General features: G+C 39.6%; 1 protein-coding gene across 1 annotated transcript in view; it reads left to right on the top strand.

The window, feature by feature from the left end:
* The window catches only part of ap3m2 (adaptor related protein complex 3 subunit mu 2), a 26,401-nt gene extending 3,976 nt beyond the window's left edge, over nt 1-22,425 (top strand). The window contains exons 2-9 of the mRNA XM_062049687.1: nt 5,824-6,109; nt 6,243-6,414; nt 10,456-10,593; nt 10,677-10,762; nt 14,241-14,374; nt 16,565-16,772; nt 16,858-17,002; nt 21,780-22,425. Of these exons, the coding sequence (XP_061905671.1) occupies nt 5,837-6,109; nt 6,243-6,414; nt 10,456-10,593; nt 10,677-10,762; nt 14,241-14,374; nt 16,565-16,772; nt 16,858-17,002; nt 21,780-21,880 (1,257 nt within the window). The 5' untranslated portion in view covers nt 5,824-5,836 and the 3' untranslated portion in view covers nt 21,881-22,425. The remainder of the gene's footprint in view (nt 1-5,823; nt 6,110-6,242; nt 6,415-10,455; nt 10,594-10,676; nt 10,763-14,240; nt 14,375-16,564; nt 16,773-16,857; nt 17,003-21,779) is intronic.
* Nucleotides 22,426-22,928: the final 503 nt, after the last annotated feature.

Here is a 22,928-nt window from a genome sequence, read left to right as displayed (position 1 = left end):
TTTTGTTGGTGCTTTCCTGTAGCAGTTTCATGTCTTCCTTGAGCGCTATTCCCTGCATCTGCTTTGTTTTAGCAATCAAGAATATTTAAGTTGTGTGGATACTATCCTTCTTCGTGGGCACATTGTTGATTGTCATGTCATGTATGGATGTACTTCGTGGACGACGTCTTTGCTCCACACACTGTAAGTCTTTGCTGTCGTCCAGCATTCTGTTTTTGTTTACTTTGTAGCCAGTTCAGTTTTCGTTCCCCAAGCTTCAGTGCCTTTTCTTAGGGGAACTCACCTTTTGTTTATTTTTGGTTTTAGCATTAGATACCTTTTCACCTGCATGCTGCCTCCCGTTGTCGTCTGCATATTATGATCACAACAAACAATCGTCGTCTCACACGACCTACTGATATGGACGAGTATAATATGGTTACGCTGCCGAGCGCTAGACAGCACCGACACTCAACAACGGTACATCATTTGCAGACTATAATTACTGGTTGGCAAAAAATATTTTTAACCCAAATAGGTGAAATTACATAATCTCCCACGGCACACCAGACTGTATCTCACCGCGGCACAGTGGTTGAAAAACACTGGCCTAGTGGTTAGAGTGTCCGCCCTGAGTTGGGTAGGTTGTGAGTTCAAACCCCAGCCGAGTCATACCAAAGACTATAAAAATGGGACCCGTTACCTCCCTGCTTGGCACTCAGCATCAAGGGTTGGAATTGGGGGTTAAATCACTAAAAATGATTCCCGGGCGCGGCCACCGCTGCTGCCTGCTGCTCCCTTCACCTCCCAGGGGGTGATCAAGGGTGATGGGTCAAATGCAGAGAATAAGTTCGCCACACGTAGTGTGTGTGTGTGTGACAATCATTGGTACTTTAACTTTAACTTTAACAAAGGATGACGAAGTGACTCTGCATAAGCATAGTCCAGGCTCAAGTGCAAAACCATGTTAGTGTCCCCAATAACACAAGAATAAGTCGTAAGAGTTTCTGCTCGTTGCTTTTTCATAAAATAGTCAGGTGTAATGAGACATATGGTGTTAGTACATTTTGCACTATTAGTCATTTGCATTTGATATGGCTGTTTTAGTTCAGGTAGCTTATTGACCTATATTTGAATGGTTAGACCATCTTTATTGCACAAAACGTATCAAAACGTATTTCTGTTCATGGTGCTTTAAAATGTAAGAAGTTTGAACATCCCCGCCCCAAAGAAAACAAATAACTACTAAAGAAGTGTATCCTGTGTTGGCTTGTGAGAGCTTCAGAGCACAGGCTGCCTTTATCCACAAAGCATGTCATGTGAGTTGGTGCTAGTATTTTTGTTACAACATCACAAGAGTTAGGTCAGTTAGGAACATGTACTGTACATTTCTCCTTCCTTTCTCTTTATTCTATGAATGTCATGATATTCCTGATTGTTTGCCAAATGCACAATCCATATCATGTAGTAGTTTGTTTAATATGAAGGAATGTGTAATGGCTACTTTCTACAGCCCCGTCACGTGAAGTGACATAACCCTACGAGTCATACCACAGTGTGTCCCACAGGACTGCCATCTATGTGGGGCAGTGGTGTGTAAAAACAGGAAGAGCCACACGTAATATGTCAAGAACTACAAACTTTCTTCGGTCACTTCTTTTTGCCATTTTTTTCCCTGTCTCAAAAGAAAAAGACTGAGCCACCCCCAGAGTGCTTTTATCTGCCCACAGTAGCACTTTCCGCTGGTTGAAAAGAGCAATATGTTACTTTCAGTTTACAGTCTCCAAAAGTCTCTAGTAGGGTTGCGCGATATAAACAATATACATAATATAATATACAAAGAGAAACTGGAAATTGTGATGTATCATGTTGTATGCTTGCATGTTCGAAATAAACTCAACTCAAGTTATTATACGATATAAATTATAGCAATTTGGCTGACAATAAAGCTTTCAGTATTTAGTACACCGCCATTCTGTGTCTTTGTCGGACTATAATTTTGATAAAAAATGTTACCATTTGATGATTTAAAAAAAAAATATCAGTATCAGCATTGATATGATGAAGGCTGCTCATGTAACTACCGTAATTTCCGGACTATAAGCCACACCTGACTATAAGCCGCACCAGCTAAATTTAGGGGAAAATACAGATTGCTCCATATATAAGCCGCACCCGACTATAAGCCGCAGGGTTTTGATGTGTAATTAGCGTAGTATATAGGGGTTCCTGCTACCACGGAGGGGATTGTCGGGACAGAGATGACTGTTTGGGAACGCAAAGCGTCCCATTTATTAACAATAAATCTTTCAATCATTCAATCAAACTTTCACATCTTTGACATGGCGAACAGCATTCGTGCAGAGTACAAATAATACAACGGTGCAAAGTAATACAAAGTGCTGGCCTGTACGTTATCAAAATAACCAGCCTACCGGTATATGAAAAGTCAGTCTTTAATCATTGTGTCATCGTCTTCCTCCTGCGTACTAAAACCACCCAAATCTTCTTCGTCGGTGTCGGAGAAGAACAGGCCGTAAATAAGCCGCACCCTTGTATAAGCCGCAGGGACCAGAACGAGGGGGAAAAGTAGCGGCTTATAGTCCGGAAATTACGGTACTTGGACTGAATTTTGTACCATCAAATTTGTCGTATTTCCCAAAACTAAAGTAGCATATCCAAACAACAGAAGAATAAGTGTTATGATCCGCTGCCGGGATCATGTTCAGTTTGGTTTTTGGACTCCCTCAGTTCCCGTTTTTGTGCACCCCTGGGTTTGTTTTCTGTTTCCATGGGTGCTTATTGTTTCCACCTGTCTCTGATTGGTGTTCGGGAAGCTCACCTGTTCCCCGAGCACTAATCTGTAGCACTATCTAGTGCAGGAGTCACCAACGCGGTGCCCGCGGGCACCAGGTAGCCCGTAAGGACCAGATGAGTAGCCCGCCGGCCTGTTCTAAAAATAGCTCAAATAGCCGCACTTACCAGTGAGCTGCCTCTATTTTTTAAATTTTATTTATTTACTAGCAAGCTGGTCTCGCTTTGCCCGAAATTTTTAATTCTAAGAGAGACAAAACTGAAATAGAATTTGAAAATCCAAGAAAATATTTTAAAGACTTGGTCTTCACTTGTTTAAATAAATTCATTATTTTTTTTACTTTGCTTCTTATAACTTCCAGAAAGACAATTTTAGAGAAAAAATACAACCTTAAAAATGATTTTAGGATTTTTAAACACATATACCTTTTTACCTTTTAAATTCCTTCCTCTTCTTTCCTGACAATTTAAATCAATGTTCAAGTAAATTTATTCTTTTTATTGTAAAGAATAATAAATAAATTTTGATTTAATTCTTCATTTTAGCTTCTGTTTTTTCGACGAAGAATATTTGTAAAATATTTCTTCAAACTTATTATGATTAAAATTCAAAAAAATTACTCTGGCAAATCTAGAAAATCTGTAGAATCAAATTTAAATCTTATTTCAAAGTCTTTTGAATTTCTTTTAAAATTTTTGTTCTGGAAAATCTAGAAGAAATAATGATTTGTCTTTGTTAGAAATATAGCTTGGTCCAATTTGTTATATATTCTAACAAAGTGCAGATTGGATTTTAACCTATTTAAAACATGTCTTCAAAATTCTAAAATTAATCTTAATCAGGAAAAATTACTAATGATGTTCCATAAATTCTTTTTTTAAGTTTTTCTCTTCTTTTTTTCGGTTGAATTTTGAATTTTAAAGAGTCGAAATTGAAGATAAACTGTTTAAAAATTTAATTGAATTTTTTTTCGTGTTTTCTCCTCTTTTAAACCGTTCAATTAAGTGTAAATATCATTAATTATTAATAACATAGAGTTAAAGGTAAATTGAGCAAATTGGCTATTTCTGGCAATTTATTTAAGTGTGTATCAAACTGGTAGCCCTTCGCATTATCCAGGACCCAAGAAGTAGCTCTTGGTTTCAAAAAGGTTGGTGACCCCTGATCTAGTGGTTAGAGTGTCCGCCCTGAGATCGGTAGGTTGGAGTTCAAATCCCAGCCGAGTCATACCAAAGACTATAAAAATGGGACCCATAACCTCCCTGCTTGGCACTCAGCAACAAAGGGTTGGAGTTGGGGGTTAAATCACCAAAATGATTCCCGGGCGCGGCGCCGCTGCTGCCCACTGCTCCCCAAGGGGATGGGACAAATGCAGAGGACAAATTTCACCACATCTAGTGTGTGTGTGACAATCATTGGTACTTTAATCTTAATCTTAATCTATTTAATACTGCCTTTTCCGGTCAACCAGTCTGGCTTCCTAATTTGCTACACGCAACAGTTTGATTCCTGCTACCTGTATACTAGCTTCCACGCTAGCCCCTTTGGTTTTTGCCTTCTGTGCTTTGAGCATGTTTTTGTTTGTTCCCGTCCGATTTATTCCTTGAATAAATCATTTCCTACCTGCACGCTGTGTCCGAAGTCCGTCTGCATCCTGGGAGAACAAACCCCGCATCACCATGCGACCTGGTCGTCACAATAAGTGCTTATTGCATTTGAACATAAGTGTAGATAGAACCATGTTACAACAAAGTAATAATAACAGAAGAAATGAACAAATTAAAAAGATGGTTTGACAAAAACAGACTATCTTTGAATCTCAGTAAAACTAAAATAATGCTATTTGGTAATAGTAGGAAAGAGCATCATACGCAAATACAAATAGACGGAGTAGACATCGAAAGGGTAAAAGAAACCAGATTTTTGGGAGTATTAATAGATGATAAAATGAACTGGAAATCTCATATACAAAACATACAACATAAGGTAGCAAAAAACATTTCAATAATGAATAAAACAAAACACGTCCTGGGCCAAAAATCACTTCATATTCTCTACTGCTCACTAGTGTTACCATATCTGACTTATTGTGCAGAAATATGGGGAAATAACTACAAATGTGCGCTACATTCGTTAACCATGTTACAAAAAAGATCAGTTAGAATAGTACATAATGTTGGATATAGAGAACATACAAACACTTTATTTATTAAGTCAAAAATATTAAAGTTTGGTGATTTGGTAAAATTGCAAACAGCTAAAATGATGTACAAAGCAATCTATAACCTGCTAGCAAAGAATGTACAACATTTCTTCTCAACTAAAGAGGAGAAATATAACCTTAGAGGAAAAAATATTTTAAAACATTTATATGCACGTACAACACTTAAAACTTTTAGCATAACAGTATGTGGAATTAAATTATGGAATGGATTAAGTAAAGAAGTTAAAAATTGTACTGACATGATCCAGTTTAAGAGGTTGTTTAAATTAATAGTGCTTACAAAGTACAAAGAAGAAGAATCATGAGAAAAACTTCCAACCTTATTGAAAATATTCTTCATCTCAGTATGTTAATAATGACTGAATTAATTAATTACATATTACAAACTGTTGTATATACTAATTCATAGATGTTATTTTATTATATAAAAAGGTCAGTAAATGATTTTATATAATTGTAAATGCTTTGAAGTGGGAAAGGGGCAGGATTAAATAAGCTTTGCTTCTTCCTACTCCTTTTCGGGCATGATGTAAATGAAATGATATGAAATTGTGTGATGTATTATGATGTAAATGTGTTCATGTTCGAAATAAACTAAAAGAAAGAAAGAAAGTAGCCAGATATTGTCCAGCATCCAGCATGAGAAAATGGTACAAACAGAAATGATGCATGTTACTGCATACGTCAGCAGTCAAATTAGGAGCCTTTGTAGCCTGTTTTGAAATAATTAAACTATTGTGTACATATAACATATCTCGTTATCGCAGTCTGTCTAACTGTTATGTGTCATTCATTGTATTTGTAGCCCCCCAGCCAAGATGATCCATAGCCTGTTCCTGGTCAACTCTTCAGGAGACATCTTTCTGGAAAAGCACTGGAAGAGTGTGGTCAGCCGCTCCGTCTGCGACTATTTCTTCGAAGCCCAAGAGCGCGCCACGGAGCCCGAGAATGTCCCGCCTGTGATCCCCACCCCGCATCACTACCTCATCAACGTCCTCAGACACCGCATCTACTTTGTGGCTGTCATCCAGAGTGAGGTGCCGCCACTCTTTGTCATTGAGTTTCTGCACAGAGTCGTCGACACATTCCAGGTTATCCTTTCTTTTTTGTCTTCTCGTTGCAAGAACTTTGCACTGAATTCTCTGCTTCAGTAAGAATTGTTGTTTTTTTTTGGTTTCTTCTCCTGTCCCAACAAGAGTCTCACTATGTATCGTGTGTTAACAGGACTATTTCGGTGTCTGCACAGAGGCTGCCATTAAAGACAATGTGGTTGTGGTCTATGAACTACTGGAGGAGATGCTGGACAATGGCTTCCCCCTGGCCACCGAGTCCAACATCCTCAAAGAGCTTATCAAGCCCCCCACCATCCTCCGTACAATGGTCAACACCATCACAGGTAACATATTGTCGGTCAACTGCAACCAACCTGTTCTATACTCTTCACTTCTACAGTAGCGTATTTTCCGGACTATAAGGCATACTTGCCAACCCTCCCGTTTTTAGCGGGAGAATCCCGGTATTCAGCGCCTCTCCCGACAACCTCCCGGCAGAGATTTTCTCCCGGTATTCAGCCGGAGCTGGAGGCCACGCCCCCTCCAGCTCAATGCGGACCTGAGACTGAGTGGGGACAGCCTGTTCTCACGTCCGCTTTCCCACAATATAAACAGCTTGCCTGCCCAATGACGTCATAACATCTAGGGCTTTTAGAGAGTAGAGTGCACAACTGCGCACACAACAAGGAGACGTTCGAAGGGGAAGGTATGTATGTTGCCTGTAAATATGTAGAACAGACTTCTCCATTGAACACGGTGGCCGAAATGATACACTCATCATGAACGGAGAAGTTAAACAGGACAATACTGCCATCTAATGGATAGCCACCGGAACACTGAAATTCAAGTATTTCTTTTATGTAAATAAATATATATATATATATATATATATATATATATATATATATATATATATATATATATATATATATATATATATATAGCTAGAATTCAATTTCATTGAAAGTCAAGTATTTCATACATATATATATATATATATATATGTATATATATATATGAAATACTCGAGTTGGTTAATTCTAGCTGTAAATAACCACGCCCCCCCCCCCCCCCCCACACCCCGGAACACTGAAATTCAAGTATTTATTTTATGTAAATAAAATAAATATATATATATATATATATATATATATATATATATATATATATATATATATATATATATATATATATATATATAGCTAGAATTCACTGAAAGTCAAGTATTTCATACATACATATATATATATATATATATATATATATATATATATATATATATATATATATATATATATATATATATATATATATATATATATATATATATATATATGAAATCCTCGAGTTGGTGAATTCTAGCTGTAAATAACCACGACCCCCCCCCCCACCCCGGAACACTGAAATTCAAGTATTTCTTTTATGTAAATAAAATAAATATATATATATATATATATATAGCTAGAATTCACTGAAAGTCAAGTATTTCATACATATATATATATATATATATATATATATATATATATATATATATATATATATATATATATATATATATATATATATATGAAATACTCGAGTTTGTGAATTCTAGCTGTAAATAACCACGCCCCCCCAACCCCTACCCCCACCTCCCGATATTGGAGGTCTCAAGGTTGGCAAGAATGCTATAAGGCGCACTTAAAATGCTTACCGACCTCGAAGCAATTTTATTTGGTACATGGTGTAATGATAAGTGCGACCAGTAGATGGCAGTCAAACATAAGAGATATGTGTAAACTGCACCATGATGGCAATATGACTCAAGTAAACAACAACAACATTTTATATGTTCTATTGAAAATACAGAACATTACACACGGCGCTCAAAAATCCATCAAAATGTTTTAGTACGACTTTGGTAAGCTATGGGACGGCGTGGCGCCGTTGGCAGAGTGGCCGTGCCAGCAACCTGAGGGTTCCTGGTTCGATCCCCACCTTCTACCAACCTCGTCACGTCCGTTGTGTCCTTGAGCAAGACACTTCACCCTTGCTCCAGATGGGTCCTGGCTAGCACCATCAGTGTGTGAATGTGTGTGTGAATGGGTGAATGTGGAAATAGTGTCAAAGTGCTTTGAGTACCTTAAAGGTAGAAAAGCGCTATACAAGTATTTACCATTTATCTATGAAGCCGCACCGCTTGATGGATTGTACTGTGCTTCAACATAGGAGTATTTTTATGGTGTGTGTATAAGGTAAGACATTATCTGGCGTTTTGTTTCGCAATATTTTGCGAACGCAACTTTTCTTACCTTCTGGTACCTGCTGATCTGTATTTGGGATCTGCACAAATCCTGAAAAATTGCGCGCGTCCGCCTTTGTAGTCCGTGCCGACACCGTAGTCGATAAGCTACTTCTTTTTCTCTATCTTCTTATTATGGGACATTCATCCTCCGCTGTTGCCATTTCTAATATAAAGTAGTGTAAAGTTCTTACTTATATCTGTCAGTAAACTCGCCATTAAAGCACTAAAACATACCGGTATAGTGAGTTTACATTATTCACCCAAGGAACCTTAGTTATTAGAGAGTTCCGGTTGGACGTTTTTTCACGGGACACATTTCCGGCGTTGTTGTTTCCGGATGAGGAGATGCTGCTCCGTTATTGATTGAAGTAAAGTCTGAATGTCATTAAAACAGTTAGCGCCATCTTTTGACACTTCTTCCACTCCCGTCCTTGCACGCTACACCGCTACAACAAAGATGACGGGGAGAAGACGCTGTCGAAGGTGAGCCACGTAAATAAGACCCGCCCACAAAACGGCGTATCCGGAAGCGACTGTCAGAAAGCGGCTTGAAGATGATCTGCAAAACATCATCTATGCAACATTTTGACCAAAGAACCACCATTACATGTTATGTAGACCAGTGTTTTCCGACCTTTTTTGAGCCAAGGCACATTTTCTGCGTTGAAAAAATGCGGAGGCACACCACCAGCAGAAATCACTAAAAAACGAAACTCAGTTGACAGTAAAAAGTCAAAGTCGCAATTGTTGGATATGACTTTAAACCATAACCAAGCATGTATCACTATAGCTCTTGTCTCAATGTAGGTGTACTGTCACCACCTGTCACATCCCCCCCTGACTTATTTGGAGTTTTTTGCTGTTTTCCTGTGTGTAGTGTTTTAGTTCTTGTCTTGCGCTCCTATTTTGGTGGCTTTTGCTCTTTTTTTGGTATTTTCCTGTAGCAGTTTTATGTCTTTCTTTGAGCGATATTTCCTGCATCTACTTTGTTTTAGCAATCAAGAATATTTCAGTTGTTTTCATCCTTCTTTGTGGGGACTTTGTTGATTGTCAAGTCATGTTCGGATGTACTTTGTGGACGCCGTCTTTGCTCCGCAGTAAGTCTTTGCTGTCGTCCAGCATTCTGTTTTTGTTTACTTTGTAGCCAGTTCAGTTTTAGTTTCGTTCTGCATAGCCTTCCCTAAGCTTCAATGCCTTTTCTTAGGGGCGCTCACCTTTTGTTTATTTTTGGTTTAAGCATTAGATACCTTTTTACCTGCACACTGCCTCCCGCTGTTCCCGACATCTACAAAGCAATTAGCTACCGGCTGCCACCTACCGATATGGAAGAGTATTACACGGTTACTCTGCCGAGCTCTAGACAGCACCGACACTCAACAACAACACATCATTTGCAGACTATAATTACTGGTTTGCAAAAAAAATTTTTTAACCCAAATAGGTGAATTTAGATAATCTCCCACGGCACACCAGACTGTGGTTGAAAAACACTGATGTAGACCACAAGGAAGACTTTTACATTTAGAAAAAAAATAAAATAACATAACTTTTTAATGCGGCCTTTATATGAAAAAAGATAGAAAATAGTGCGCCTTATAATCCGGTGCGCCCTATGGTCTGGAAAATACAGTATATGTAAGCATTTTTTTAGCTTTAAAAAAAAAAAAAAAAGGTAAATATGCAAATTATTTAATGACGCTCCTACAGCCACAAATGGATTGACAATCTGTGAGAAACACGATTGGTGTACATTGCTTGGTCTTTAACTTTTCGCTATGGATTTTACAATGCTATTTTGGCGCTTGTTCTACAATGACCATTCCAGCTGTCTATATTGTCACCTGTTATATTAAGCATACACTACCGTTCAAAAGTTTGGGGTCACCCAAACAATTTTGTGGAATAGCCTTCATTTCTAAGAAGAATAAGGACATTTCTAAGAAAAATAAGGACATTTCAATGTGACCCCAAACTTTTGAACGGTAGTGTATATTCATCAGCATTCATAATTATTATTATTATTATTATCACAACGTCAGAAAATAATGCTTGTGTAGGTTGCAACACAAACTTTGTTTGCCATGTAATCAATACCCAGGGAGCACCAACGTGGGTGAACAGCTCCCGACCGGTCAGCTGTCAGTGGTACCATGGAGACGCACAGGAGTCAAGTACACCAACAACGAAGCCTACTTTGACGTGGTGGAGGAGATTGATGCCATTATTGATAAATCTGGTATGCTGGGAGGCCGCACACATGGTATTTAGTATATGGCCCAATGTGTGCGTTATTAAATGTGATGCAACTTTTTTCTTCAGGTTCTACCATAACCGCAGAAATCCAGGGAGTGATCGATGCCTGTGTCAAACTGACTGGCATGCCGGACCTCACACTGTCATTCATGGTAAGTGTATATATAATACATGATTATTAACCTTTTATCACAAGGAATTCATTTAGTGAGTATTTAAAATTGATCATGTTCACCTCACAATGAGGTAGTAGAACCACGTGACGTCTCCAAGTCTACTAACGAAAAAAACTAACTAAATAGAAGCTGTTGACTGACTTCCTTGCAGTAGGTAGGTGTGAACATACCTTTCAACCTTCCCAACTAAAAAGGATATCAAAGTCCCTTTCAGTCTGCCGGAAAAAATGCCTTACATTACAGTGTTTCTCACCGATTGTTGATATACTTGTGGCTGGTGCAGGGCCGATATGACATCATCATATCATTTACTTAGTCGGCGATGATGCATATATTTTCTTTAACCTTGTGTACTGTTCATATTGTTGTTACTCAGCCAGGGTTTGTGGGTCTGATGGACCCGTTACATTTTGTGGCTTTTAATGCCTCACAATCAAACATTTTTATGTTAAAATACTGAACAGATGTTTATTGGGATAAGGTAAACATCTGTTCAGTATTTTAACATAAAAGTGTTTGTGAGGCATTAAAAGCCACAAAATGCAACGGGTCCATCAGACCCACAAACGCTGGCTGAGTAACAACAATATGAACGTTGCACGGAAAATTTCTCTGCCAGTTTCTGCATCCCACAGGGATTCTTCTTTTGCGTTTCTGCACCTGCGGTTCCCACACAAGGTTGCAACATTGTTTGTCAACACTGTCTGCTCTCATTTTCTCGCACATTTTACCCTCTGATGTTCTGTGTACCTACACTCTGTCCTCCTCCTGTCTAGGCCTGCTGTGTGTGTGTGTGTGTGTGTGTGTGTGTGTGTGTGTGTGTGTGTGTGTGTGTGTGTGTGTGTGTGTGTGTGTGTGTGTGTGTGTGTGTGTGTGTGTGTGTGTGTGTGTGTGTGTGTGTGTGTGTGTGTGTGTGTGTGTGTGTGTGTGTGTGTGTGTGTGTGTGGTACACAGAACATCAATTTCCACACTTCTATTAGGACCCGGACATCTTATATGTAATAGAAATGTGTAGGGGGGGTGTGTGGTGTGTGGTCATTAAATATGTATTCTGATATATGTTATTCACAGAAAATGAGCCAAAGTCAGTGAGTGTCAGTTTGAAAAATTAATTAATTGTATCATTTTTCTTTTAATAGAAAAATGAAAACGGGTCCGACAAACCCGAACACCACACAAGGGTTAAAAAGGCTAAAAAAAAGTTATAGATACATTTAAAATCAAGTCTGTTATGCATAATCAATATTAACGTTTATTTTTTTTTTGTTATATTATAATGTTTTGCTCTATTTTTCAATTGTTTCTGCCTATCATACAATGTAACAAAAGCTGCGACTTCTCCAATCCTTTTATTGACTTTTTCTTTAATAAAAACAACGAGCAACAAATCAAGCATCTTTTTCTGGTGTTCACCTCTTAAGGCCCAAGCTGTTTGTTTACATGCTTTTTTTTTTATTTCTCTTTGCTATTTGGGCTTATTGGACCCTAATTACAATAAAAACTAAGAATCATCTTTTGATATGATGTATTTAGTCCATAAGTACACAAATGTGTACTTAATGTGTAGTGACATGCTTATTCTTATTTTTACACTTTTTTTCCCCCAAATTCCATTGTATGTCATACTCTCCTGACACCACCAGATGGCAGTATAAGTGTCCACATAAGCGGCCATAAGACCCCAATTCAGTAGTGTACACAATTTTGGAAATAAGAGCTAAAAGGTGCTGTCCACGCATGTGGCCACTAAGGCTAGAGACTCGACTGGTGTTTGGAGATTATTTACTTCTGTCGCTCGATGTCTACAAGGAACAGTAAAAGAGCGCCGATGTGTTTTTTTAGATTAGCACATTGCACATTTTGTAGATTGCTGTTCTCAGGTATATCCCGGGTATATTAAAGTACATCCACATCACATACATGCTGACTCCGCTCCAGACAATCAGACAGTGTGCGTCTTGTTTACATCATCACAATTACAGATGTCCGATAATATCGGACTGCCGATATTATCAGCCGATAAATGCTTTAAAATGTAATATCGGAAATTATCGGTATCGGTTTCAAAAAGTAAAATGTATGACTTTTTAAAAGGCCGCTGTACGGAGTGGTACACGGACGTAGGGAGAAGTACAGAGCGCCAATAAACCTTAAAGGCACTGCCTTTGCGTGCCGGCCCAATCACATAATATCTACGGCTTTTCACACACACAAGTGAATGCAAGGCATACTTGGTCAACAGCCATACAGCTCACACTGAGGGTGACCATAAAAACAACTTTAACACTGTTACAAATATGCGCCACACTGTGAACCCACACCAAACAAGAATGACAAACACTTTTCGGGTGAACATCCGCACCGTAACACAACATAAACACAACAGAACAAATACCCAATACCCCTTGCAGCACTAACTCTTCCAGGACGCTACAATATACACCCCCCGCTACCCCTTACCACCCCCCCACCTCAACCCCGCCCACGTTAAAAAAATAATGCACTTTGTGACTTCAATAATAAATATGGCAGTGCCATGTTGGCATTTTTTTCCATAACTTGAGTTGATTTATTTTGGAAAACCTTGTTACATTGTTAAATGCATCCAGCGGGGCATCACAACAAAATTAGGCATAATAATGTGTTAATTCCACGACTGTATATATCGTATCGGTTGATATCGGAATCGGTAATTAAGAGTTGGACAATATCGGATATCTGTAAAAAAGTCATTATCGGACATCTCTAATTATTACTGTATTACGTTACTTCATAAAACTACTGTAATTATTTGTACTACTATTGTATTGTTTTATCTTAAAGTTTGTTTTTCTTTTTAAAAGGCAGTCTATCCGTGTTGGGGGACAAGCGGTAGAAAATGGACGGATGTCACGTGTTGTTTTAGGGGGTCTAAGCACAGATTAAAATTAATTTTGGGTGGGAATGATTTGAGATGTTTTGAGTCGCAAGCAAATTGGATGGTAAATTGAGGTATTTCTGTAGGTCGACATGCTGAATCGTTAAAAAGTACATACAAGAAAAGCCTTGCATTGTCTGTATTAGTATATAAAAAAAAATAATGTCTTGAATATTTGTATTTGTTTGTGCGATCTTAATCCCAAAATATTTTTACAAAGTTCAGATGCAAAACGCATATCTATTTATATATTTTAGATTGACCAATAAAAAATGGGCTGAGGGTCGCCTTGGGTCGGACTCCGGAGACCAATGCTTTACCAAATACTGCACTGAAAAATGGTTGCTGAAATGTGATGGCTGTACTCGCATTTATGAAATACTGTATCCAATAAAATGTTTTGCTGTAAAATCTTGCGGAGAGAGAAACTATAAATCATTTTCCACGAGAACATAGTTGTAGTGTCCGGCAGAAAACTGTCAATAGCCGCACTTTTTGGGACTAATCAAACTGAAAAGCATATTTCTTCCGTGTCAGAATCCTCGGCTGCTGGATGATGTCAGCTTCCACCCGTGTGTCCGATTCAAGCGCTGGGAGGCTGAGCGGATCCTCTCCTTCATCCCTCCCGATGGAAACTTCCGGCTACTCTCCTATCACGTCAGCTCTCAGAAGTGGGTGTTATGCTACAGCCTTTGTGCCCTTCATAACCATAGGATGAAACTATGTTTTCAGCACAAACCCGTTCAAGATTAGACAAACAGTGTACAGGGTTACAGAACAGGAACGCTGATGGGTCGCCACAAAGCGCCCTGTAAAAGATAAGAAAAAGGTAAAACGCTGGGGAAGAAGATGAGTAAAAAAACACAATCTAGACTGGGCTCCTAAGGGGCCCTAGTCTGGAGTGGGAAGAAACCTCCATGCCATGCACACATAAACATGTTACATTTAATCACGACAACTCGCAACAGAGGGGCGGGGAGTTGGGGCCCTGGAGGTCGACTGCTGCTATGAAGCGATGCCAGCCGTCCATCACCCCGAAGGGGTATCAAGCGGTGGTGAAGGCCTGGGGTGGGGGAGGGTGTGTGTGTGTGTGTATATGCCCATTGTCTTGGGTGTGTCGATGTCATGTTCATAGACTGAGGCCGTTCTGCATGCAAGCAAAAGTTCGACTCCAGGTGTCGTTGAGGAGGGAGGGAGGTCAAAAGCGTCCATCGTTGAGGTGTCCTCGGGGGTGTTCTCAGAACAGCCTGTTCCTGTTGTTCACAGCGTCCAGACCATTCCAGGGAGATCCATAAGGCGTCAGTACGATACAGTTGCATATAGGGATGATGTTCGAATTCGGTTCTCCCAGTTGTTCGATAAGAAAAGAACCGATTCCATGGACTCGAATCCCTTTTTGAGAACCGGTTCCCGTTATCGAGGCCACTATAGTAAAGAAAAAGAGTTGGTTCTTTATTCGAATCCCTGGGAACGAATCCCTTCCCACGTACAGGAAATGCCCTGTGGGACTGCAATGTTATGCCCATTTGATTGTAGACTCTTACTGACACCTTGTGGCGATATGAAAATACTACGCGTCATTAGTTTGGGCACTTCCGTGTTGGCGAGACAGTTGAGAAGAAGACAAGTTGTGTTAGCTCTTACAAGCCTTGGAAAAGATAAGTCTGTAAGTAAACTGTTTAACTTGTTTATGTAACTCAATATTAAGGTGGAAAGTGGTTAAGTTTGATACTAAGGTGTTTATTGAAAAACGATTTTTGTGCACTGTTTCAATGGATGTTTTGAGGACTTAAAATGGCTGCCAGTCGTGTATTTCCACCATCGAAATAGTTTCAACACTCAGAAGTATTTGTTTGATGATAGTACTGTATATTTGTGTGAAGCTAATATTTACATATTGTGTATTACATTTCAGTATGTTTAAGATTAAGATTAAAGTACCAATGATTGTCTCACACACACTAGATGTGGTGAAATTTGTCCTCTGCATTTGTCCCATCCCCTTGGGGAGCAGTGGGCAGCAGCGGCGCCGCGCCCGGGAATCATTTTGGTGATTTAACCCCCAACTCCAACCCTTTGTTGCTGAGTGCCAAGCAGGGAGGTTATGGGTCATATAGCTTATACATTTGTCATTGTGTGTATTTCAGTTTAAAAAATAAATAAATAACAGTCCAGTGCAAGACAAAAGTAAAGATAGGAAAAGACAAAGCAAGATCAACAACAATAAAGCGCCTAAATGGATTAATCTGCTTCGGATTGTTTGTTAGCTGTCTGCCAAGCTGTATAACCTCAACACGTATAGTGAGGGCAGAACAGGCAACATGCAATTATTGCCAGGCTTCACGCTCATGTAAGGGGGGAATAATTGTTGATTGATGACTGTGGTGTTCTTAGTGTCATAGTGTGTGTAGTTGGTATGTTCCAATAGCAGCAGAAGTGCACTTTTTGGAGAGTTGTATTATTTTCAGTTTTGTGCCCAAGGGATTGATTTTATTTAACACTATATTATTATTTATACACCTATAGTGATCACAGAGACAGGTTGTTTTTGTGTTACTGTATATATTAGTTTTTCTGAAAAATCCCACTTAATATACTTTGGGTAACAACAGTCAATATATATATATTTTTTATGGGGGTAACAGTCAATATTTATTTATTTTATTTTATTTTTTTCTTATAAAATAAAAGTGAGCTTTTGTTGAACCAAATATTGTGTTTTTTTCCATATACAACAACCTATCTGGATTCGATAAGGAATCGGTTCGATAAGAGGATTCGATAATGGGCTCGAACTCGATAATTTCTTATCAAACATCATCCCTAGTTGCATAACTCATCCACATGTCTTCCCTCTTCAGCCTGGTGGCCATTCCAGTGTACGTCAAGCACAACATTACATTCCGAGAAGGCAGTTCCCAGGGCCGATTTGACTTGACCCTGGGCCCAAAGCAGACCATGGGCAAGTCTGTGGAGTCTGTGCTCGTCAGCAGTCAACTCCCTCGCGGTGTCCTAAATGCCAGTCTTAACGCCTCCCAAGGAACATACACCTTTGACCCAGTCACTAAGGTAAAACACTGGAATATAGAATATGTGGGATGGATTGTCTGCTGTTCAAGTTGTCACACACTCACATGTTTGTTGTTTTGGTTAGTTATTGACTTGGGATGTAGGGAAGATCAACCCCCAGAAGCTTCCCAGTCTCAAAGGCACCATGAGTCTGCAGGCAGGCGCCTCCAAACCTGACGAGAACCCCACTATTAACATCCAATTAAAGATCCAGCAAATGGCCATCTCAGGTACACACGTGTTGCACTTTTGTCCTCCTTTGGTTACTTTCTTTAAAGGGGAACTGCACTTTTTATTTTTTATTTTGCCTATTGTTCACAATCATTATGAAAGACATGACGATGGCTGGATTTTTTTTTTTTGCATTCTAAATATTAAATAAATTATTTCGAAAGTCTGCTTAAAATGGACCCATACATTTTTAGATTATTTATTTACCAAATTTGCAAAATTTTCCACCAAAAATATTTTTCTTAGTGGAATATTTGATGTGAAGTAATGGGAACCTTGGATAGGTCAATAATTCATAGTAACATTGATTTTGATTCAATATTATGTTTTGAGCAATGACAGTTTGAAAGAAAAAAAAAACAGCTTTGTTTTATTAGTCAACATTGCAACTTTTTCTAAATTACATTTAACCTTTAAGCTTTTTTATTTCACATTTGTTATGTTTTTGTTTACCGTATTTTCCGCACCATAAGCCACCCCGTGTTGTAAGCCGCACCTTCAATGAATGGCATATTTCAAAACTTTGTTTACCTATTAGCCGCCCCGTGTTATTAGCCGCACCTACGCTACGCTAAAGGGAATGTCAAAAAAAACAGTCAGATAGGTCAGTCAAACTTTAATAATATATTACAAACCAGCGTTCTAACAACTCTGTTCACTCCCAAAATGTAATGTGCAAATGTGCAATCACAAAAATAGTAACACTCAAAATAGTGCAGAGCAATAGCAACATCAATAACTCAACGTTGCTCATACGTTAGTGTCACACAACACACAAAATAAACATTTAAAGCTCACGTTCTGAAGTTATTACTCATCCACAAATCCCTCGAATTATTCATCTTCGGTGTGCTTCACTTGTTTTTTGACACCATCTGTGATGTGGACGCGCATGCAGTCGTAGATCAACAGGGACGGAGCTGCGTGAAAAAAGTCACCCGGTGTCTTCGCTCATTTCTTCTTCATCCAGCCATCCCTTCGAGTTAGCTTTTATGATGACGCCGGCTGGAAAGTTCTCTTTTGGCAAGGTCTTCCTTTTGAATATCACCGTGGGTGGAAGTTTCTGGCCGTTAGCATGGCAAGCTAGAACCACGGTGAAGGACGACTTCTCATTCCCTGTGGTGCGAATATTCACCGTACGTGTTCCTGTTGTATCCACAGTGCGGTTCACATGAATATCAGAAGTCAGTGGAACCTTGTACGCGTGTCTCTTAGTAGGAGACATTTTGTGGTCTTTACAGAAACACACAAATGAAATGAAACGTAATATCCGCGCGCTTCTTCTTCTACGGGGGCGGGTGCTCACCTTGGCGGTTGCTTACAGTAGAAGAAGAAGCGCTTCCTCTTCTATGGGGGCGGTTGCTTACCGTAGAAGAAGAAGCGCTTCCTCTTCTACGGGGAAAAAAGATGGCGGCTGTTTACCGTAGTTGCGAGACCTAAACTTTATGAAAATAAATATTAATATTAATCCATATATAAGGCGCACCGGGTTATTAGCCGCACTGTCAGCTTTTGAGAAAAATTGTGTGTGGCAGTCCCCACTGCCGTGCGGGTTCTCAGGACCATTTCAGGGAAGACATTTGCGTGAGACGGGTTAGACTGCTTTATTTTTACAACAACAGAGTCTTTGGCTGCTTTCCAGCAGCTGCCTCTTACGTGAGCACCAGGTTGGTTTCCCTCCGTCCGCCGTCTGCTTTCCAGCAGCACGTCACCTTCGGTTGCCGTCTACTTTTCAGCAGCACGGCTCCGTCGTGCCCGTGGTAGCCGAGGATGGTTTCCTCCCGTCTGCGTCTGCTTTTCAGCAGCACGTCGCCTTTGGCGTGGTCTTTTAGCAGCTGCCTTTTCTCCGTCTCCTCTCTCCCTCGTCGCTGTCGGCCGGGCCTTTTAACCGCCGCGAGGGGATTAGCTGATCGTGACCAGGTGCGCGATCCCCGCACCTAGTCACAATTGCGGCGTTGCTCTCGGCGCGCACAGTCTCGCCGTCCACGCCTCCCCGCCGCCATCTTGGAGCGGGCGCCGTCGGTCCGCCGGCCCCGCCTCCCCACATTGTGGTTTTTAGGTGCGGCTTATGGTGCGGAAAATACGGTATTTTAATAGTATTTTTAGAATGTGCTGTGGGCCTTTAAAACATTAGCTGTGGGCTGCAAATGTCCTCCGGAGCACACTTTTGACACCCCTGCTATAGATGATAAAAAATTAAATGTGATAAATCTATGGATAAAAAGCAGAGCCTGGCGACGCATGCGTGTTTATCATAACTCTCTCTGTCTCTGCCCCTCCCTCACCAATGCTGATGCGCGCACAATTTGTTTTGTTTTTAACCCCTTCTTAACCCTGAACGTACATTGAAAATACACGCAACCCTAACTCAAAATGCCGGACATTTGAGGCATTTAAGAAACTCCACCCTGACAGCCCCGCAAAAGAGGACATGTCCGGTGAAAAGAGGACGTATGGTCAGTCTATCCTAGCCCGTTAGCTGCTAGCATGCCGTGTGTTGTGCCTCGGTGTGCATTGTTTACACTACGTGCGTTACGCTACTTAATATGTCCTTGTGGTAACTCGTTCGGTACACCTCCGAACCGAACCGGAACCCCCGTACCGAAACGGTTCAATACAAATACACGTACCGTTACACCCCTAATAATTTGTAATTACCTTTGTATCCTTTTTATGATGTTGCCCCTGTTTTAAATTTAATTGTTGTTTTACTTTACCTGTGTTCTGTACAGCGCTTTGTGATTTTATCTGTGAAAAGCGCTTTATAAATAAAATGTACTTACCTACTTACGTTACCAAGCAGCAACAGCATGTTGCCAAAGCAGGTAGTGACAGCTGAAGAGGGAGGCGAACTTAACTGGAATATAAAGACAATATAACATACATCCATAAACCTGGATGCATATGGAAAAGTGCAATATATTTATCTGTACAGTAATCTATTTATTTATATCTGCACCTTACTGCTTTTTTATCCTGCACTACCATGAGCTAATGCAACAAAATTTTGTTCTTATCCGTACTGTAAAGTTCAAATTTGAATGACAATAAAAAGGAAGTCTAAGTCTAAAAACAACATTGTCTGAATAGATTTCTGCGATTAAACAGCAGCAGAAAGGCCCCTTGGGGCTGTTGGAAGAAGTCAAGGTTCTTAGTATCCAGAACGCAGAGAAGGACCGGCGTCTGGTGGAGCTGGAGGGAGAACAGAGTGGTGTACCCGGAGCAATACTCCAAGATCAACGATGTAATTGTTGAGACAAACACAAACAGAAAACACAATGCTTCCAGAATGGAACATCTTGCTGACAGACTCAAAAACGAGTTATAAAAGTGACTGTGGAGTGAAATGTATGCAGAATGTACACCAAAGCATGTACACCACAAAGAAGATGACAATAATCATAGGTCCCGTTTTACCAGGCCCGGCCCTAACCAATCTGGCGCCCTAGGCAAGATTTTAGGTGGCGCCCCCCCACATCGGCAGTGAAGTGTATATACTCACAAAAAACCGAATAGCTTTGTCTTTGACCTTTTTTTTTACTTAAAGAAAGCAAATTAACAATCAGAATAGTTAACAAGATAAAAAAAAATATGAATAAATAAATGAATACAAAAAATAAAAAATGAATATCTAACAATCAATTTATTGTCATCATTACAGTGAAATGCTGAATAGCAGAATGCAAAGTAACAGTATAATATATTATATGAGAATGTTATGTTATGATTATCTTTAACCGAATCACAGCAGTTCTCAAATTAAAAAACAGCATTCCCTCTCATGTGATATTGCTTAATTAACATTAATAATGTGCACTTTAACAACTAGACTTACAACTATACCTAATATATAAAGGGATGGAAAAGTGACTATTACCTGCAGGGCAAACATTAGCTAACCAGAAGGCAATAACAATGTAAACAAAAAACACCTGCTTAAAAGATCTAATACAAATGTCCCTGAGGAATGTAAGGTGGGAGTACTGTAATTACCTAACGTTACATTATTATTTTCCATAACAATTTAGCCCCCTCCACAATATTAACCCGACGTTAAAACAGAACTAGCTATTTATTGATTAGCAATTGCCGAATCATGTAACATTAGCTTAATGCTAAAAAGCCAGGTTACTATCACATTCTGTAACAGACAAATAATTCCATGTAGGCTAACGTTACCTACCTGCTACCTCTGTCTTTTTCTCGTTTCTCCTCCTCTTCTTTTCTATTTTTTGGTCCCTGGGCACCTGACAGTTTTGGCCGTTTTGACATCTTGTGTTGATTTTTTGATGTGGTGACGTCCAAAAAGCGCACCGTGCAGGGGGGGGGGGGTGGGGTGCGTAATATTGTAACAAATAATATTTCTATTAAATAGGCTTTACTTTGCATTTTAATTAACGTGGGATTATTTTTTGTATTTAGAAATAAAAGTACCAACTTTTTTTTTTTTTTTTTTTTTCTCCAACATTTGTGGCACTGGCGTGGCGCCCCCTGATGGACGGCGCCCTTAACATTTGCCTATACGGCCTATGCCACGGGCCGGCCCTGCGTTTTACTGATATGTTCCATCTGTGCAGAGTGAGCAATATTTCAACCTTAGCTATCTACTTAAATGTCAAAGCTTTCTCAGCTGACAACCTCCTGACTCTCACTCTGACAGCAGTGTCACACATCAGCCACAAGATGGCGCCAAAGGACACTTGGCAACATTTCTTCATGTGTGTTGTGTTGAAAGTTAAGACACTGATGAATTAAAGCCGTTGTGTCTTTGAACAGGGCTGAAGGTGAATCGTCTGGACATGTACGGTGAGAAATACAAACCTTTCAAAGGCATCAAGTACATGACCAAGGCTGGCAAGTTCCAGGTCCGAACATGAAAACCACATCGGTTCCGCTTGAAACGGACCAAACCTTCCCCGAGACTGAAGACTCACGTGTGATGTTCCACACGCTGTCTGTTTACACACGTTTCAAAATGTATCTCTATGACCATGGCGTATAGAAATAGTCTTAAAACACTTGAACCCACTTGTCCATCTAATGTATTCCTTCCAAAACTAATAATATTGATCTATTTAGGCTGATCCGAGCTGTCAGAGAAATGATGTGAATATAGAGAAAATACTTTCCTCGGCTTTGTTAGTAAGTGTCAATATTTTGTTTGGTTTTTTTCTATTTATTTTTTTCTTTCTCTCCTATTTGGTGCTTTTGTTTTGAGTTGTGTTTAATCTTAAAATGAGAATATGACAGCCGCCTTCGGTCATACACTGAGCTAATATTTCAACCTTGTGCTGCATCTTGCACTCTCTGTAATGATCCGTCATTACTATTCTAAACACGTCCATCTGTACACCTTCTGCAGACTTCTTGACGGCTGCAGCTCTAAATTCACCAACAAATAAAATATATATATTTTTCCCCCACATGCAAAGAATGATACATGAATTCAAATGACACATTTTGATGACGATGTCCCAAATGGTCCAAATTTGGACAAAAACTGAAATAATTCAATAACGTCACCATGGCAACCCATCATCCTGTTCCTATTACAGTGCTGGAAGAAGTTCAGGTTGGTTATGTTGGCCATGTGGAATAACATCTAACACCGCTACCTTTTGTGTGTGTGTGTGTGTGTGTGTGTGTGTGTGTGTGGGTGGGTGGGTGTGTGTGTGTGTGTGTGTGTGTCCTAACACTCCAGTGAGGTGTTAGAAATCATTAATAAAGATTTGATGTGTAAAGTATCAAAATGTGTTATATTTCATGTTTCCTGCACATTCTTTTGTACTTAAGTGTTTTTTTGGAAGTGTGTTAAAGTTTTATGAGGTGTTTTTCAGGTTTCCTCAATCAGAGGGTACTTGATGTGGTCTAGGCCTTCCGCTGTATCCCAAATGAAACTACATTTTGCAGGAGCAGAGTTCACAT

The sequence above is a fragment of the Entelurus aequoreus genome, linkage group LG06, assembly GCF_033978785.1.
Source record: "Entelurus aequoreus isolate RoL-2023_Sb linkage group LG06, RoL_Eaeq_v1.1, whole genome shotgun sequence".
NCBI lineage: Eukaryota > Metazoa > Chordata > Actinopteri > Syngnathiformes > Syngnathidae > Entelurus > Entelurus aequoreus.
The sequence above is the reverse complement of the archived record's forward strand: the minus strand, read 5'-3'. Positions and strand labels throughout refer to the sequence as shown.